The sequence below is a fragment of the Strix uralensis genome, chromosome 1 (genome assembly GCF_047716275.1).
Source record: "Strix uralensis isolate ZFMK-TIS-50842 chromosome 1, bStrUra1, whole genome shotgun sequence".
In the NCBI taxonomy this organism is placed as follows: domain Eukaryota; kingdom Metazoa; phylum Chordata; class Aves; order Strigiformes; family Strigidae; genus Strix; species Strix uralensis.
In genome coordinates this window covers 68,977,514-68,996,002 of record NC_133972.1, presented here as the reverse complement: position 1 = coordinate 68,996,002, position 18,489 = coordinate 68,977,514, and the positions used below count along the sequence as shown (strand labels likewise).

Sequence of the window (18,489 nt, the reverse complement as noted above, 5' to 3'; positions counted from 1 at the left end):
CTCAATGTTCAGCTGTGTGCTTTGAGGGAGTATGGGTTTTCTGTTTTTCTCTGGAGCTGCTGCATGGCAGGAAGAAGGGTGTCTTCCCTGTCAGCTGTACTGGCAATGGGCAGTTTAGCTCACAGCAGCTCTTTCTGAAGCACCAGTCAAAAAGTGGTGTGAAAAGCACAATGCTCGTGTTAGGTCCTACTGCTGTCTGTTACTTAACCTTTAGTCAGGGTTTAACACCTCTAAGTGATCTATGGGGTGTCAGCAACGGGGATCCAGAACAGATTTACCACGTGCACAATCATATCCCTGCACCTCTGTGGCTCTAGCACATGCGCTTTCCTGGCTATACTGGTTTTGCAGCCTGTCCCAAGCACTACCTAATTACTCCAAAGGGGAGAGGACCTGTTCAAAAGAAGCTGCAAATTAAGGATGGAGGCAAGGGAAGCTTTTGCGTTTCCTTCTTGCATGCTGAAGCTTGTAATATCTCATGTCCGAGATGGCAGAGAAGCAGAAGCATGGCCCAAACCAACGTTATGAGACAGGCTAACCAATAGCAACTGTGTTATGCTCAAAAATGCAAGACTGGAGTTGTGGTTTTACAACCTCTCTCAGGATTTAAAAGGAATTAGGATGTTTTTGCTAACGATTCCTGAAGTGAAACTCTTCAGAGTTTCTCAGAAGAACAGCCTTGTCCTCAGACCTGGCTTTCTGCAGTAGCCAGGCAGTGGGCTGTTGTTGCCCCTCAGGTCACCAGCCAAGGAATGCTCATTTGGTTTGATGTGTAGTTAATGTTCTGGTATTTGTTTGTGTGTGTTACCCAGGCTGCTTGTCTAGCCTCTACAGGTTCCTCTGGCAACCAGGGAGCTCCTGGCTGATGTAGATCCCAAGCTGCTTTTGAAATAAAATAGGCACAGTTGCAGATGTGCTGCTATTCCCCTTGAGCTTGCAGGCATTTCATCAGCATCAATGATTTGTGCCAGGGGCTGAACTAAGATCAGGCAAGTGCAAGGTTAGAGTAAAACCGTCCTCTACCCCTGGGACAAGCAGAGATTATTCTGGCCACATGACCCAATGCTTAATCCAAATGACCCAGTTCTGTCTCTTGTTTATTTGTACCTTCCCAGATAGCCAGTTCCACTTGTTCTTTCTTCAGGCTTCTCATCCTGGTCTCAGAAAGTCTTGGTATTACTTCTGCTTTTCTCTCTCCCACTTACCTCTCGAAGTCACTCTTGGCTCCTGCCTGAGCCCATCTGTTTCCTTGATCTTCAAATGTCTCTATCTAATGTCTTCTCCAATCTGGCCTCTAGCGGCTTCCTTCCTTATAAGACACAGAAGTCATGTGTCTTCCATCTTTGCTCTTCACTGCTGGATTCCTTGCCCATCTGATACCCAGTGTCAGTCTTCTGCCAAAACTCAGGCTCAGCTGTCATACCCTTAAATTCCTATGTCCACTTAAGTTGACCCTCTCAATGATACTAGGCTAAGTGGAAAGGTCACTGAAGGCCAACTGGACCAAGATTCAGCCCTTAACAGGTCAGGGATGTAGTTGCTGGGAGAGTTCTCCTCAGGCCCTGCTTTGGGCTACATCAAATGCAAGAGGAATCTGGGGAATATGGCTGCTTAACATCTAAGTCTTTGGGTTTGTGCCAAGTGCAATGAAAAACCTTCTAAGATTCGGAACACAGTAAATGCTGGGAAAGTTTTCCAGGGAACAAGGCTGCCACCCTACCAAATTCATGGAAGTAGCTGGTGCCAATAAAATCCCAGAGACTTTCCTCAGTGGACAGAAACAAACTGCCCGGAGTGGTAACACAGAGTTGACTTTGACTGGGTCTTTGCAAGTCCTGAAGTTGTATCAGGCAGACTGATGCAAAAAAACCTGAGGACTTTCAGGATTTTGGAAACCACCTCTATTTTCTCTCTCTGGAATGTTTAAAAAGAAATGCAAAAGACTGTATAGCATTTATTTCACAGTAATTTATGTCTTCATGAATTTGCAAAAAACACAATATTGCTCTGATAGCCTTTCATAAGAAAATATTAATAGACTTTGTTGGTGTTTCAGGGGGTTTCTGAAATGTGTCTGATACTCTACATCAACAGTATTATTGTTAATTATAGGTTAGATACCAAGGGACTTCAACCAGACCTATACAGTACTAAACTACGTTATCCCCTAGTGAATGATGTTCCCAAAGCAAGGCTTGTCTCTAATTTTTAAAAGCCAGAATGTTAGGGAATATTAAACTACATATATCAAACTACACATACGAAACTACACTGCTATTATTGCACTTCACATACAAGTATATGTATTGGAGCAAAATGAAAAAAACCCTAGTATTTCTTTTGTTTACAGGGTTTGCACTTTCATTTGTTCCTTTGGTAGACTCCCAAGTCTACTGAAGTTTAAGTTTAATGATACAGCTAGTTTTCTGTTATAGTGTACACATATACTTTCAAAAGAATAGGCTTTGAGAGAGGCACTAGTAGTATGCAGTTTCAATGATGTTTAATGTTCATCCTCTAGTAGCAACAATGGCAAATTACTGTTTGTTTAGCAACTCTCTTTGTGTGCAAAGTTCCTTTCTGCATATTTATATTGCAATATCACCACAGTGTAAAAAAAAAAAAAAAAACAACTTAAAGGGAGCCATAGAGTTTGACACCTCCAAAAAATAGGCCTCTGTAATTGTTAGTGACCTTAAGTGTGGATCGCAGGTGCTGAGGCTGGAAAAGATGAGGGACTACATACACCAGATTAATATGAGAAGATAACCCCCAAGGCATCAGGTTTTGTAAAATAAAAAGCCCTTTTTCTGCATGGATGAACGTGAATCAGAGTTGCAACAGGTTCTTGAGCCTTGCGCTTGTCCTGGCTTTCAAATGTAACCCTAAACATGTTTGTAAGTCCAGAACAGCCTTCCTACTGAGGGTGTTCTTTTAGGGCAGTATTTTTCCTTTAGGAGCTAAGCTATGACCTTGACCTAGGGAACTGTTTTCAGTACACTTGTCTCTGAACGGATATTACACAATCTACCTGCTGATGGTGACTAAGCATGATGTTGGATGGAGAAGAACAAAAACACTACCAAGAACAGAGGGAAGAGACAGAAATGTCTTCACCCTGGATTTATGAGCTCGGCCTTGTTCCCACTGAAGCAATGGTAACACTCCTGTTGACAGAGCTGGGAGTGCTCTGCTCAGCTGCAGTGCTTCTACAGGAGGTCAGACTGAAGAGAAAAATGTTTAGCACACATATTTCACATATTTCAGATTTAAATAACACAGAACTGGTAACTAAATTACTTCTTTGCTGATCATAGCTGAACGATTTTAGGATAACTAAGAAAAGCAGAAAACTCTTAAATAAAAACAGATATTTTTTTTTTTCTAAATCACAACATAGTTACATTCCTGCTACATACAAAACCCTGAGTAACAAATTGTACAGCAGTGTCACTGACCTGTACTCCGGTGTGTTTTGTTCTAGAAGACGTACAAGCACAAAAGTTTTCCTTAGCTCTGTCTGTTGTTGCAGTCCACAGTGCCTATTAAAAGAACTCACTCCTCAGCACTTCTGACTTACTAGAAAAAAAGAACAAACATACTGAAGTTTTGACTGAGCCTAGCAGCACCTTGAAAAGTTGGACCAGTTGAAGCGACTGGGTAACATTTTCAAATGTCATTAAAAACTAGACCTAGGCCCAGATCCTAGGACCCCACCTAGGATGTAGGCCCCCTGCTCCAGAAAACCTCAGATCTCCGGCTCAGTCCTTGTACTGCTACGTAGGTACCTAATGACCCTATACGATGAAATTTTGGTTCACAGTACAGTCAGTCCCAATGGGCATGCAAACCTCGTTAGAGCTTGACAGCATCTCCTGCTTGCCAGCCTCCTGGGTCTGCACACACACATGATCTCACAGTACTTTACACCAGTCCCATCTCTCCACCCTGAAATGGGACACGTGCACAGCAGATGTGTAGCAGACACTGGTCAGACAGGAGGTATATCTATCTGCAGTCCATAGGATAAAATTCTGGGAAGTGGGAGACTGCATTTCAAATCCCCTTCTCATCTGAGATAGGACCTTGAAACCAAGTGTCCTAGGTCACAAGGCAGTAATCACCATCTCTAGACTTACTGTGGAGTCAGGGTTTTTAAGTGTTACCTGTCAAAGTTGTTCTACTTTGCCTAAGTGTTCATTAAAGAAGAAGACTGAACTTGCATCACAGGTCAGTGACTCACTGTCTTGCATCTGTGGTATTTTATTTCTTGAGGGCTTTGTGGGGTTTTTTGTGTTTTAATTCATTGTTATTGAAGAATGAGGGAAACATCCTTCATTACTCCTAGGGAGCAAAAAAATAAAGAAATGTCATATCTTTTCTGCTTCTTACCATTGCTGCCATTTTGATCCCTTTTGTTGTCCTCCATTTCGTCCTTTTGGCCTTTCCTAGCTCTACATGTCCTCTTCTAACTGGCTTCTGCTTTCAGCTTTTCATGTCATTGCAGGTTTGGCCCCTGTAGTGACTCTCTTCCACCAGCAGATACCATAAGCCTCCTAAAGCTTACATCTTACATCTTCTCCTAAAGAGGAGATGACAGCAATGAAAGGAGAAAATAAATATCTCACACATATAGGATAGGAAAACAGGTTCTCTTCCTAGAAACGGAATAATCAAACTTTCTAGGATGGAAAGGTGATGTGAATTCAGATATAGGAAAGAAAGTATGTGCAGCACTGCTGACAAATTTACTGGAAAAGGAACTAGATCCTAAAAAGCACTTACGAGATGCCTAAGTAAAATGGGTTTCAAAGTATACTTCCCAGCCAAGACAACACCAAGCAATTTATTGCATCATATACCATGCAGTTAAATCAAATTGGTGCTGCATGAGAATATTCATACAAAGGAGGTGGGTGCTTTAGCACTTGTTGCTCCTCTCTAAGAAAAAAACCACACAAAAACCCAAAACCTGCACACACCATAGCTCAACAACAGCAACAGGCTTCGCCACCATGGGAGGGAAACCATTACAATTAGCCGGAAGGCTTACAATTGCAATCAAAAACTTTTAATTACAACACATATGCAAATGTGAATATGTGTTATAATTGTAACTCTTCTAGAGGGAAGAAAGAAAGGGTGGAACTGGGATGGTGGAGAAAGAAGTGCTGTTTGGTATCCTGAATGCCCCTGGGTAGCTGAGAAAAAGTCCACTGAGTCCGTAGGATTGGAAATTATACTACCAAGGTTATGATGCAAGCATACAGATCAATAGTGTATCCTGACCTTGACTAGTATATTCAGTAGCAGGTGGGGGTTTTTTGCCACAGCTGGGTAATGATAAAAATTGATTAAAGAAAACAAAACAGAGCAAAGCCCTTACACGAGACCGGCAAAATGAAAAGACTGTGATGATTACATTTGGAGAAGAGATGAACAAGGCAAGCAAAAACACAATAGCAGACTCATGACACCTAAAAGGTCAGTTGGCCATTCCAGTTTCTCAGAATGCAAAATCAGTGAAGTTAAAGGAAAATGAGACTTGAACTGCTATTTTAAAAGGTCTATTTTTATGCATATACTTAAGTCTGCAGAACATGTTTTCAGTATATAGATAACTTTCAGACCGAGAAAATTATCAAATCAGAGGGGGGAAAAGTGCTATATATGAAAATGTAGAAAATTACATTACAAAGAAGGTGGTATTGGGGGGATTATTTATTTTTGTCATGTTGACCATGTCATGGTCAACCAGTCACCCATTGCAGTAGCAACAGCAACAACAAAAATAAAATAAAACTCTTACCTTTATAGTTACACATATAAGCATTTCTACAACAGCTTCATTAATCAGAATTAATGAGAGAAAAGCTTTGAGGCATCTAAAACTTCTTCTCTGTGTCTGTCTTAATTTTTACAACTAATCCATCATCACCAAGCTGTGGGTCACTAGAAATGTTATTCATTTCCATGTGGCTTTGCTATAGAAGGCAAAATCACGGTGATTTATTGAATGCAGTCAAATTCCTATTTGTAAAGAGGCACTCTGCTTCCATCTGTAACAAAGTGCCTTGACAATCTAATCTTGGCTTTTTGCTTTGTTTCATTATACATTAATTATATTGATTTTTTTTTTAATCCAGTAACTCTGTGTGATCTCTGTGTTTGATGGCAAAGATTATTTATACAGTAGGTCAGGCAAATATTCATGTGACATTCAATCTTATCTCCAGTGTGATTTTGATATAATAACAGGTTGGATTAACCCCTTAACATCTCTATTTGCAAAATGTGCTCTCCTTCAAGGAGCCTTAAAACTGATGACAAGTAGAGTTAGCAGCTTCAGTTTTCTCTAAAATGCTTACTGAGGTATATTCACCCAAGAGTAGATGCCACACAGGGCAACCTACCTGAACAAGGGTGTCGGGTCTCACAGTTACTTTGTCTCCATGCTGTTCTAACTCTTCCCACAGAAAGCAAGCCCTGCTCCCCTCACAACAAAAAGTTCAGGGGTCCCAAGTAAAGGTCAGCACCCCTGAGCATCTTTGTTCCTCTGGACAGTGTGAACTTGCCTACATCTCACTGTGGATCCCCTGCAAAGAGTTTGAAATAGTAAACACATGTAGATTAAGGCTGCAGTGAGCATCAAAAGCTTTCACACCTGATAACTATCAGACACTAATTCAGCCGTGGTGATGTTTGAATAGCTCAGGCAACCTTGAATCCCAGCAGCAGCTTACCTGGTTTCAGTTCCCTGTACAACCCTCAAGCTCTCTAGAACTGACTGAAGTCCCCGAGTCCTGTCTTGTCCTCTGGGGGAACTGTAGAGGCTCTGAAACATGGAAAAAAGTACTCTTGGTATTACTAGCAACAGTATTATAATAATAATTAGTAGCAATGACACTGCTGAAATCAGAAATGCCCCAGGACAAAAGGCAGGGACAGATTTCTTGACAAAAGCAGCTGGACAAACTTTTATTTTTGTAAGAACCAGTGCAGAAGTGAATAACCTAAATGTAGAAGACAACTGTAAACGATCCAGAGAAATGTGCCCTCCTGTATTAACAGTATATCATTTTGCTGCCAGTAACAGTCCTCTTGCTCTCTTGCTGAGAATTTCAGGCTGTCTTCTGCTCTGCCTGCAGCCCATCCCCTGTTACTATAGCAGGCACAGTTCACGTATATTTGTCCCCCAGTTTTCACTTCCCACTTCACAGGATGGATAACTAGAGAAAATGGACCTCTTGACTTACTGTGGTCTGGGTCCTATGACTTATTTCTATTTTTATTAGCATTTCTAAAGGGATAGAAAGATGAAAGAACAGCATTTTAGATTCTAGTACTAACAGCCAGAGGAGAAAAGCCTCCGTGAAGCCTCAGAAGAGTGGGAATTTGAAACATCAGGGGCTCCTCCATTTTTGGGTTAGTAGTAAGCTCCTTTAAAAATCCAGCCTCTCTACTGTGAAAAAGAATATCCACTGTTGCATTTGATGAGGTATAAACTAATATAAATGAATTATTGTTGGCTGTTGTCCCATGGTCAGCTTTCCACTAAGTTGTGGAACTGGCTGTGACTATGATGCCCCTGGTCTGGGGCTGGATCTCACTTTTTCTAGATCAGTACTGCCTACTTTTCTCATACTGCATGTGGAAAGGATTGTTTCTGGAAAGCCAGGCATTAGTTTGGGGAGGAAAGGGGAGTTTTATGTGCATCCTGGCATTTAACACATGACAGACCCAGCCTTCTGTTACTGTCTCAAACTGCCCTTCACATGAGATGCCTTAATATGTATTTGAAAGACCTATTATATTTAAATTGCTTTTAGAGTAAACTTCTGGTGAATTTACCTTTTCCTTAATCAGCATAAGATAGCAACCATTTAAGAAAGTAAACCTAACGGTGGTGAAGGCTGGAGACTTGTACCATCAGTGCCTACAGCCCTCAGGGACTGCAGTAAAGGGCACATTATTTGGTTGGTGGTGCTCTTTTCTGTTTCTGGACCGGAAGAGACAGTGGCTGATTTAAACAGCTGATGCTAGTTTAGGTGCCTGGAGCCAGCGCTAAAGGGATCATTGACAATTTTCAAAGTCCCTGCTAAACTATAGCTCCCTCTGGTAGGCACTGAAAAGCCTTTATTTCCATAGCTGGTCCCAGGGAATACCCCTACCTGGGGTTAATAATGCTGACTACTGCAGAAGGGGTGAAGCAAAAGTTTTTTTATATTGACTCTCCACAGAGGAACTCATGCTCTGCTGCATGCTTTCAGCTTTGTCATACCACAGTAAGTCAAAGTGTTTCTGGATTACTTCTCTAGCTAGGCAAACTCACACTTGTGCCATCACTGCACGGAGCAGCTGGCCTATGGTAGGATGACTAAAGGACTTTAACCTGTCTTGCCAGAAAAGCTCAATAGTTCTTAGAAAATAATTATCTGGCTGGTCTATGCACACACAACATCGTGAATAAAGTGCCCAAACACACTGGGAGCCTTCAAGGAAAAAAATTACTTTTTCCTCTCTTTTTTTGAACCTGATGACCCATGATTGATGCAGAAAGTCCATAGCCTTCCCTAGTTAGACTTGCCATGAGAGAGCCTCTCACCTTTCCCTCACTAGAGCTTCTGCAGTTTTAGTTTTAGGTATTTTTAAAATATTTTCCACATTCTAGCAAAATTAATTGCTGAGAAAAAAGAATAGCAAAAGTCAGTCTACAAAAGTTAGTGCAACACAAACACCTCATTATCTGCATGCGGAATCTAATTCTAAAAGTCATGCTTACCCAACCAGAACAGAAAAATAATACCAAACAGCATATATGTAATTGCCACAAAGTGACAACAAACAATCAATAAATGCTTGAATCAAATTATTCATTGATTACATAAGCACTGTCATTTACTTGGATAAAAAATTCCTAATAATCCATACAGCTGAAATAAAGCATTTTTGTTAGGGGATAAGTGACAGAGAAGAAAACAGATTTTTTTGTATTTCTATCATAGCTGTTTCTCTTCATATGCTTGATGCCATATATATATGTGTGTGTGCGTGTATCACATAGTAGTTTTGGATATTAAGTGTACAATTCAGGATTATTTTCTTACCTAAAGAAAAATAATGAGGATATTCCACTGGTTGTTTTGGGGTTTTTTAAACATATCCAGAGAAGCAGCCCCAGTAGCAAATTATTTGGCAAGTCACTTGAACTTTTGGTGATTAGAGGATAACGATCACTTGTACACAAACATATAAAACTTTATGTTCTATGAGTCACTTCATGTGGCCTTAAAGAAAAAAATAAAAAAAATCCCAAACTTTATTTAACATGCAAAATGAGGTAATTTGCTAAGAATTACCGAGAAACCAATGGGAAAAGTCTTGTAGAAAAGTAACCCTTGCCTAGGATTCATGTAGTGTCTTTTGACAAGTGGTTCAAATTAGAGGACAACAGTTGGAACACCTAAAAATTACCGTCAAAAGTCTTCAGTAAACACAACTTTACATCACGGATGTTTTTAACCTCCTGACTCTTATCTGTTCGTGTTCTTTAAAGCAATGTCAGGGTCAGAGATGGAGATTGGTAGATGAGTTGTAGTATTACATCAAACAGAGCCTACATAAACATATACACTACTTTCACTTCATCAATGTCCCATGGCCTATCCAAAAGCATTGCCTTGTTGATTGATACTGCCCTGAATTATCATAACCTGTTCTAACATATGTTCATTACATTTATATAAATGAAATATGAAGTGACTGATTTTTATCTACCTTTTGTGCAGAAGAACATCTGTTCATAAAGTCTGCTTTATCAGTTTTAGGTTTCCTCAGTTTGATTGTACAAAAGACAGCAAGGGAAAAAAGACTGCGCCATCATTTAGAGTTGATCTGCAATCGTAAAGGAAACAAAACAAAAACAAAAACACCTTCAAGATGTTTTATAATCTATGGGGGTTTTAGTTTATCTTTTGTTTATCTTACTGGGTAAACTGAAAAAATCTGGCTTCTGAAAGGCTGCCAGTTGTTTGGAATTGCCTGGACACTTCAGACACTGCCAGCTGCCCGACAGCAAGGAAAAATATGCCAAAGACCTGAAAAAATGATGGTGCTTTGGAAGAATGAGATTCTTCTGAACTAATGGAAGTTTTGTGACGTAGGTCTGTATGTCAGACAAGGACTCTGTTCTTGCATTAAGTGTATTTCTTTATCTGGTTACTTGAAAGTGATGGTGATGAGTTAAAAAAACCTTTTTAAAAACATTTCACGTGTATCATTAAAAGCTATTTCCTCTCAGTTCACATCATTTTTTTTAAAGACAGAAAAACTGCAGGCAGCTTATGTGAAGCAGTCAGTAGTAGAATGATCCTCAATGCTGTTCATACAAAGCTAACACAGCGGAGACATACATAGATAAGTGAATGAATACGTGCATACACATATACAGATGCATATGAGCTCTTTGGGTTCTTTGTCCTTTTACAACTGGGTCTACTTTTCATTTGTAATTTTTTTTCACGTGTCTTCATGAAAGGGTCTTTGTTTTGCATTGTTTTCTTTTTCTCTTTGAAGGACGAAAGAAGACATATTTCTGTGTATTTTTCACTTCACACTGAATGGTAAGAGAATCATGATTTTCTATGAAAGACGGATGTACAAGAAAAAATTAGAAATTAAAGGGGGGAAATAACCTGAAAAGTCTAATTGCGATATTCTGCAGAAATTGTCATGCCCTAGGTTTTCAGCCAAAATTTGCTTCTAGTCAGACATGTGAAGTCCAAAGAATTCTTTTAAAATCTGTAAAATTAGTTTGGTTTAAAATGCTTAAAAATGCTAGTGAGTTTTAAGGGCTGCCAACTTCTGTGATCCAGATAGAGATCCCTAAAACAACCTGAATTAAAAAAAAAAATTGAGTAGTTAAGTGAAAAAGTCTCAAGTTGTAAAAGACAGTAACCGATGAGAATGGTTTTAAGGACTGAGTTATGAATATAGCGGGTTAAAAATTCACTACATTAGAAATAAAATCTTTGGCATCAATACTAGAAAACAACATGAATAATAGAATGTTAAACAATGCTCTGCAGTTCTGCTTCACTTTCTTTCACAGAAATTGTGTATTTCCAAAGAGAAGAACTAAATGTAAAAAAAAAAAAAAAAAAAAAAACAACAAAAAAAACCACCACCGAAAAATCATGCTATATTAGATGACTTGACAGTGGAATTTGCTATTTCAAGCTCAGTACATACTGCAAATACCAGGATAAAATAATCTGTTGAGCACAGTGAAGTTTGAATACTTTTGCTGTTATTGTAGTGACAACCATTGCATGCAAAGGAGAAAAGATTTTTTGTCCCCCAGGTGATATGCGAGGAGATGGAGAGGGTTAACAGGACAGACAGAAAAGCAGGTATCTCATTTACTTCTGGATTCTTTGACAAGCACGGGCTCCCCCCAAGTGCATGTTTTGAGGACCGACACTCCTCTCGTCTCAGCAGGAGCAGCAACACTGAACCCAAAGGCAGGAGATGCCACCGGCTTCAGCGGCGCAGCCCCTCCCGGAGGTTACTGCAAGGGCTCCTACGTGCATGTGTGCAGTGGTTACAGGAGCCCGATGGCTTTATTACCCTCGGGGCCTCCTCTTTGGTATGTCAGTGTCCTCCTAACCTGCAGCCACATGACGAAAATTAAACAGGGGTTTGTTGCATTTGTTGCTGTGGAAATATGAAGTCAGTTGCTTCAGTTTCAATGGGATTTCCGACCTCCCCTCTCCCCCCGCCTTTTTTTTTTTAAACATTTACATTTTTATCAAATGTCAAGAACAGGAGACAGGAGACATTTGCGACAGGCAAAAGGGGAGGGGATACCTCCCCCCCCCCCCCCCCCTCCATCCCCCTCTGCCCCTTTCCCCTCCACATTTTTCCTTGTTAACTGTGCTAGGGCAGAGGGGTGGGGGTGAGGGAATAAAAGCATTCCTGCATGTCTGGAGGGAAGAAAAAGATAAAGGGGGAAAGTGAAATGGGAGGGGAAGAGTGGTCAGGGACTTGAACCGCCAGCGAAATGATGCTTCTCCAGCCCTCCCGTTCAGACAATCGTTAACTCGGAGTTAAAGATTAATGGCCAGGCAAAGCACCGTATAAAGGGCCCGGGCGCGCCGGGTGTACGCAAGCTGCCTCCTGCTCCTCGGCGGGCCGAGCCTCCCGCGCCGCCGTCCCCGCTCATCAGCGGCATGAGCGCTGCGCGGGCTCTGCTGCGCCGCTGCTGGCTGCCGGCCCTGCTGCTGCCGGCGCTGCTGGGCCCCCGCCGGGCCCCCGCCGCGGCGGCCCCGCAGCCCCTGCACTGCGCGCCCTGCCCCCCGGAGAAGCTGGCCCTCTGCCCGCCCGTCGCGCCCGGCTGCCCGGAGCCGGCCCGGCAGCCCGGCTGCGGCTGCTGCCAGACCTGCGCCCTGGGGCCGGGCCAGCCCTGCGGGGTCTACACGGCCCGCTGCCGCCAGGGGCTCCGCTGCCACGTCCCCGCGGGGGAGCCGCGGCCCCTCTCCGCCCTCATCCGCGGCCGAGGGACGTGCCTGCCCGCCAGCCCGGCCGGAGGGGCGCGCTCGGCGGAGCCGGCAGGTACCGCGCCCCCGGGCAGGCGGAGGCGGGGGCGGGGGGGGGGGGGGGGGGGGACGCGCCTGCGGCCGGGGAAGGCGCTGCGGGAGGCAGGCGGGGCGCGAGGCGTCCTCGAGGAGAAGGTGCTGCGGCCTGTGCGGGGTGAGGCTCCCCCCGGCTGTTCGCAGCCGGCGGCGAGCGGGAGAGCCCTAAAGCGCGGTAACGAGGCGATGCAGAATACTCAGAATAAGGTGTCTGGGAAGCTGTAGACAGTTCTTCTTTAGTAGTAAACAGCCACTGGAGTAGGACAGATGTTTTCTAGAGTTTATGTCCGTCTCCAAAAGTCATGCCAGAGAATGAAAAGACCTAAACAGGCTTTGTGCCTGGCTTCATTTCAGGAATAAAGCCTAAAGGAGTGCACTGCTAGCCAGACCGTCTTTGAGGAAAAAGATGTATGAAGCATCTGATGCTACATGATGATCAGGAACTTCTTCAGTGTTATTTAATTATTTTACAGTTTATTATTATTTTCCTCATCATTACTCCTGTGTTTGTGCAGTGGTGGTTAAGGTAGCTCAATAGCATTTCAAAAATAATTGTTGACTCCGCAATGGCCATTGGTGGTAGTAAGTGGAGTTCCTCTTGTACTTGTGGGGGTGGAGAGGGGAGAGAACAGTGACTACACTGAGTGTTTAAGCCTCCTGCAGTTAAAGAGGTCTAGGATTTGATTTGATTTTTTTCTTGGTTTTATTCTTTCTTTCTTTCCATCCTCAATTTTCTGCCTCCATTTTTTCTTAAACATGGTCAAAGGAAAAAAACAGGTGGGTTTTAGCCCATTGGATGATTGTTTACAGCATTGATCCAACAAGTTATATAGACACATCTCAAACTTTTATCCCATGACGAGTCCCTGCAATTGCAAAGAGCTTCTATTGCTTCCAGTTGTGAGAGTTCACACGCACTGAGTTAGGCACTGGCGTTCAGGCCACGATCAGGCAAATCCGAACAGCTTCTGCCAATCCCTGGCTATTTGATCCACTGCAGGCCAGCATGAGCTACCGCTGGCTCCTGCGAATTGCTACCCCTTCTTATATGTGAGGCAAGTCACAGAACAAAGTACAGGATGCCATGGGATCGGGTTTGGACCACTTCCCCTCCTGAATAAAAACAGAAACACATCATGCTAACAAAAACCTAAATTCATTACAAGTTTAACTCCACAGTCTTTCCTCATGTAGCAAAGTCTCTACAACCCACTGTGGTCAAAGTTTTTTCGTTTCTACCAGACTGGCTGCAGCTTCATCTTTGGGATTAGAGCGATTTCGAAAGACTGTAAAATAACCAACTTGTTAGAGAACAGCCGATGCATCCACCTATGAATTTATGACAAAAGTTTAATTTGCTGTGCAGCATATGTAATTGATTGCTCCTGCAAGAGCTACTGTAATGTACCTGTCTTAGGTATTACTTCTTGTTGTTGATTCTTCTTCTTTTTCTTTTTTAACTTGGAGGAGTAAATGCAACAGTTCACTGAAGATGTTCACCTTAATATCATTCCTTTCCAGACTCTGTCGAACCTGAAGATATGCCTTTGGAAAGCACTGAAATGACACAGGATCAGCTGCTGAACTATCAGTTGATGTTTCCCATAGGCCAGGACAAATCCATCCCCTGGAATGCCATCACCGCATATGAAAACATGAAAGCAAAGAGAATATCTGAACTCAAGAAATGGAAAGAGCAGGTGAGTTTTCTTTGCAAACCTTTCAGAGACGGTTTCAATAGTTGCTATTGATTCAGAATACAGAATGAAAATGTGCATAAATTTCTAGCAGCAACACTGCGATTGTCAGTATTTTGGGTAGCCAGCAAACAGACTTTTGGAATGCTTTCATTAGATGCTTAAGGAAAAGGCAAAATGGCAGAAGCAATAAAAACAGGTGTGCATCAGATATATCCTGTATGGACTCCATGCAGAGTTTGAGTGTTTCTCTGCATTTACTATGAGATTATAACATGGGCCCTTAATTTCCAGGAGCCTGTATTAAAATCTTGGACTCCTTTTGTGGTTTAGTTAAAAAATAAAAGGCATTTGTCACTGGTCCAGTGCACAGTGAAATCAAAGGGAGCCCTTACACATAGTTTTTGATGAAACACCAGTACAAACCAAAACGTGTTTCTGATCACAAGGAAACACTATTGAGTAGATGCATGTAAAAAGACAGAAAGCTCAGCAATTAAAGTAAGCTTTTTACCTTCAGCACTTCAAAATCGCAGTGGATAATGGGAGTGTGGGGCCTTTGCAGGCAGGTCCGTGTTCCACTTGATGGCACCAGAGAATCACAGTTAGACCAGTCCCAGGCAGCCAGCACACACGCAGCACGAGCTGAATTAGAGTTGGGAACCACAGAAGACCAGTTTTGTAATGGTCGCAGACAAAATGGAAAAGAAAAAACACCCTACTAACCACCACCCTACCCCATGGGGGTGAAGCCTCATTCCATATCCAGAACGGGACTTAGCCACTGTTTTAGTTGGAACTATTACACATCAGTGCTGTTAGCTCCAGTTCTGATTCTTGGGCTTCTGCTTTTCTCACCCAGAGCCACAGATAAACCTGTTGACTTGAATAAGAACACTTATGTGAGGGGCTGACACGGGGAGGTCTTGCAAAAGCAGAGGGTATGATTATTTTCACTCTAAAGAAAAAATATTTGTTCAGTCACTTCTCCTCCCCTTTCACTCATTTAAACATGTTGGGTACTATTAATGGGTGGCATTGTGACTTTGAAAAAGGGCGCGAGCAAATTGTGAAAATAGCGAATATTGCAAACAGCTCTTCATCCCCAGTTCCAGGCACTTTGGGTTTGGGTCTCAGAGCCGCGGGGGTGCTCTCTATTCTGCTTTGGCGACAGCTCTGTCCTGTACAAAAGATAACAAACATTCAGATGTTTGTTCTTGCACAGTCTATATATGTCTTGCACCTATTCTCCATACATCAACAGAGCACAGGGCCATGGCAACCCAGAAAACGTGGCTAGTCTCACGTACGCCAGCCTCCTAACATGCACCTCCCCATAATAGGAGAGATTGTACCCTCTGAGCAGTAATGTGTTTACTTAGCACAGGTTAAATTTCCTTGTGTGGCAATTTAAGGACTTAAATCCTCATGTTTCTGAGGACAGAAAATACCTCAAAGAATAAAAACAAAGGCCTAAATGCAGAGTTTTCTGGCTGTGCTCCTACTGAAACAAGTAAAAACTACATGCAAAGCAGCCTGGTGCAGATTATATGACTAATAAGTATTTTCAGCTTTTTTGCTAGCTTTATACTGATCACTTTTTGTTTAGCTGGTTTCTTTGTGATTTTGGTATTGACAACCTTTGCATGGTATTCCCGCAGGGACCTTGTCAGAAGGAGCTCTACAGAGCCCTGTATAAATTGGCAAAGGCTCAGCAGAGAAGCGGAGGGGAGATTCACAAATTCTACTTGCCCAACTGCAACAAGAATGGATTTTACCACAGCAAACAGGTACGTGCTTTTTCCCCTGTCTGCTCACAGCAGTGCAGCGACTAGCCTGACACAGCCAACCCTTTCATAGTCCTGTGCTCCCAAACTCACAAGTTTGCAGCTGCTGGAAAAGCAGGTTGTGAAAATAGAGATACTTTCTAGTAGTGGGAGCAGATGGTTTGTTCTTCTCTTAAGAGTGAGCTGCATGCTGTGGGATGACAGCAATGGAGGCAGGAGTCTTTTCCATTCACAGAACAGGTGCACGCAAGGCCTTCTCCAAAATCTTTTAACCCTGTCTGCTCTCAGGCTAACTCAAGCTCCATGTACCTGATTTGTTAGCATATTCCCAGCTGACATTAGTTGATAATATCTACCATACTGCCTGCAGTCCATTGAATATATAATAATCAGTATGGAGAAAGGAGACTCTCAGCTCCCAGGCAGTGAAAAATTCACTCAGGCAGTGAAAAAACTCTCTGGAGTAAAATTAGCCTTCTGAAAGTAGAACAAAAATACTGATTTGTGCTGCGTATGGATTATGTTAAATGTTCATTTCCATTATAGCCTCAAAAAAGACCATTGCAAGTTACACTGAGCATAATCTGCAAACGTAACTAAAGCCCCAAACCTCAAGCCACACCCTTGCAACCACAGGTCATGCACACAAATTTAGTAGGTCTGCATAAATCTGTGTCGGCGAGACTCTTGTTTTTGGGCATGGCACCACTGAGTGACTCACAAACACTGTGACCTGGGATCTAATCAGACACAGATAGAAATCTAATGCCCTCCCCAAGAAAAAAAACACACCCCTATTTGCCTCCTTGTGTGAAGAGCCACACCATCCAGTTACTGCTCTCACCCTGCCAGCTCGTATATTCTGCCTTCTTTCAGTTTCTCATGCTGGAAGAGATTGCTGGTTTATGATGCTCTTTACCAAGGAGTGGGCAAACTGTTTCAAATCTGAAGTTGCTGTTGTGGTAGCTGAGCTTGAGTCGTGGCTCCCTAACCAAGTGTGTTGGTCAGAGGCTCTGTCAGAGCAGCGACCAGCACATTCAGAAAAAGTCTGTACATGGCAGGTCTCCACCTTCTGATCCTAGTTCTGTCCAACATCTCTATTCGCAGTATTTCACAGGTAATCTGCTTACAGTTACTTATTGTGGGTTTTTTTTTTACTAATAATATTCTAGTGCGAAACTTCACTGGATGGAGAGTCTGCTGGATGCTGGTGTGTCTATCCAAATAATGGAAGAAGAATTTCTGGATCTCCAGAAATGAAAGGAGACCCTGAATGCCAACAGTATCTCAACTCACAAGAATAAAACTAAACACATTCATTCACACCAAATTTTCTGTGGGGCCTAAGCTAGTCAGGAGACATTTCAGTCGGGAGCCATTTCAGTAAGGTAGTTTTGTACACCTGATTTTTAGCATATGAGTAACCCCATAAAGTAGGTTTTTTACTGCAGTGGAATTACTCAGATGCTGGAGTGACAGATATGAGCAACTGCAAGATCAAGTCCTACAACCTTGTATATTTTGTTTGTATAATATTATAGATACCCTCATATGTAAAGCTGTTGAATTATTTATTTCACAGTACATGTATTTTTGTCTGTGTGTGTTCTTACTAATTTATATCCTCAGACACTTCATAACTTTATATGTAAATACTTAATATTATTGCCCTCAAATATATTGCTACTTAAAACTTCAAATGGCATAACTCTTGGGAAAAATGGCTTGTAAACTTGCATTTTTGTACTATGTATTTATAGATGTAAAACTGAATTTGAAAAAATAGCTTTCAGTAGAGAACATGCTTAGAAACTTATTTAAAACCCATTTTGTTTATATATCATGTTGCTTTTGCACCTCTGTTTCAGTGTCAAGCTGTTTCTTAAAAAAGAAACTCTAAACCTTGATTATATACTGAAGCTCCTGATGGGACAGTATTTGTTTCTATTTTCCAAACATATGCACCGAATAAATGGCAAAACACAACAGGATATTCTGTGCCACCTTTGACAGGTGTAAGTTGTTCACATGTTGACATTGTCCTGTTATTTAAGATGAGCTATTAAATAATGTCTTCTACACTGTCCTGGTTTCTTGCTTTCTGCATGTTCCCATTCTGCAGTCTGACCTCAGCAGGACAGCACAGTGGCAGGTGGAAACATTGGGGAAAACATGCCTCTTGCAAATCTACCTCCTGAATTTTCCTGCACTGAGTTTCCTTCTTTTGCTCTCCTTGCCCTGTTCCCCTTCTCCAGTCCTCCCCAGTGCTAGCTGTGCTCTGCAAGCCTTTGCCTTGGGCAAAGTAGCAGCTTCCAAGGGAAGTTATTAAAAGGTTTCTCTGCTCAAAAGCCCAAGGCAGCAGTATTAGTGCAT

The 18,489-nt window shown here is 42.2% G+C and overlaps 1 protein-coding gene across 1 annotated transcript; it reads left to right on the top strand.

Moving 5' to 3' along the window:
• The first annotated feature begins 12,175 nt into the window (after nt 1–12,175).
• On the top strand, nt 12,176–18,200 carry IGFBP1 (insulin like growth factor binding protein 1). The gene is made up of 4 exons (XM_074869893.1): nt 12,176–12,612; nt 14,154–14,332; nt 15,991–16,119; nt 17,289–18,200. Exons 1-4 carry the CDS (start codon nt 12,231–12,233, stop codon nt 17,418–17,420), a joined length of 822 nt encoding a protein of 273 aa, XP_074725994.1. The 5' UTR covers nt 12,176–12,230; the 3' UTR covers nt 17,421–18,200.
• Nucleotides 18,201–18,489: the final 289 nt, after the last annotated feature.

Excerpts from the sequence above, each read along its gene's own strand:
- IGFBP1 (XM_074869893.1), top strand. The coding sequence starts at position 12,231 with ATGAGCGCTGCGCGGGCTCTGCTGCGCCGCTGCTGGCTGCCGGCCCTG. Across the intron at positions 12,613-14,153 it reads GCGCTCGGCGGAGCCGGCAG|ACTCTGTCGAACCTGAAGAT; the intron begins GTACCGCGCCCC and ends ATTCCTTTCCAG. Across the intron at positions 14,333-15,990 it reads TCAAGAAATGGAAAGAGCAG|GGACCTTGTCAGAAGGAGCT; the intron begins GTGAGTTTTCTT and ends GTATTCCCGCAG.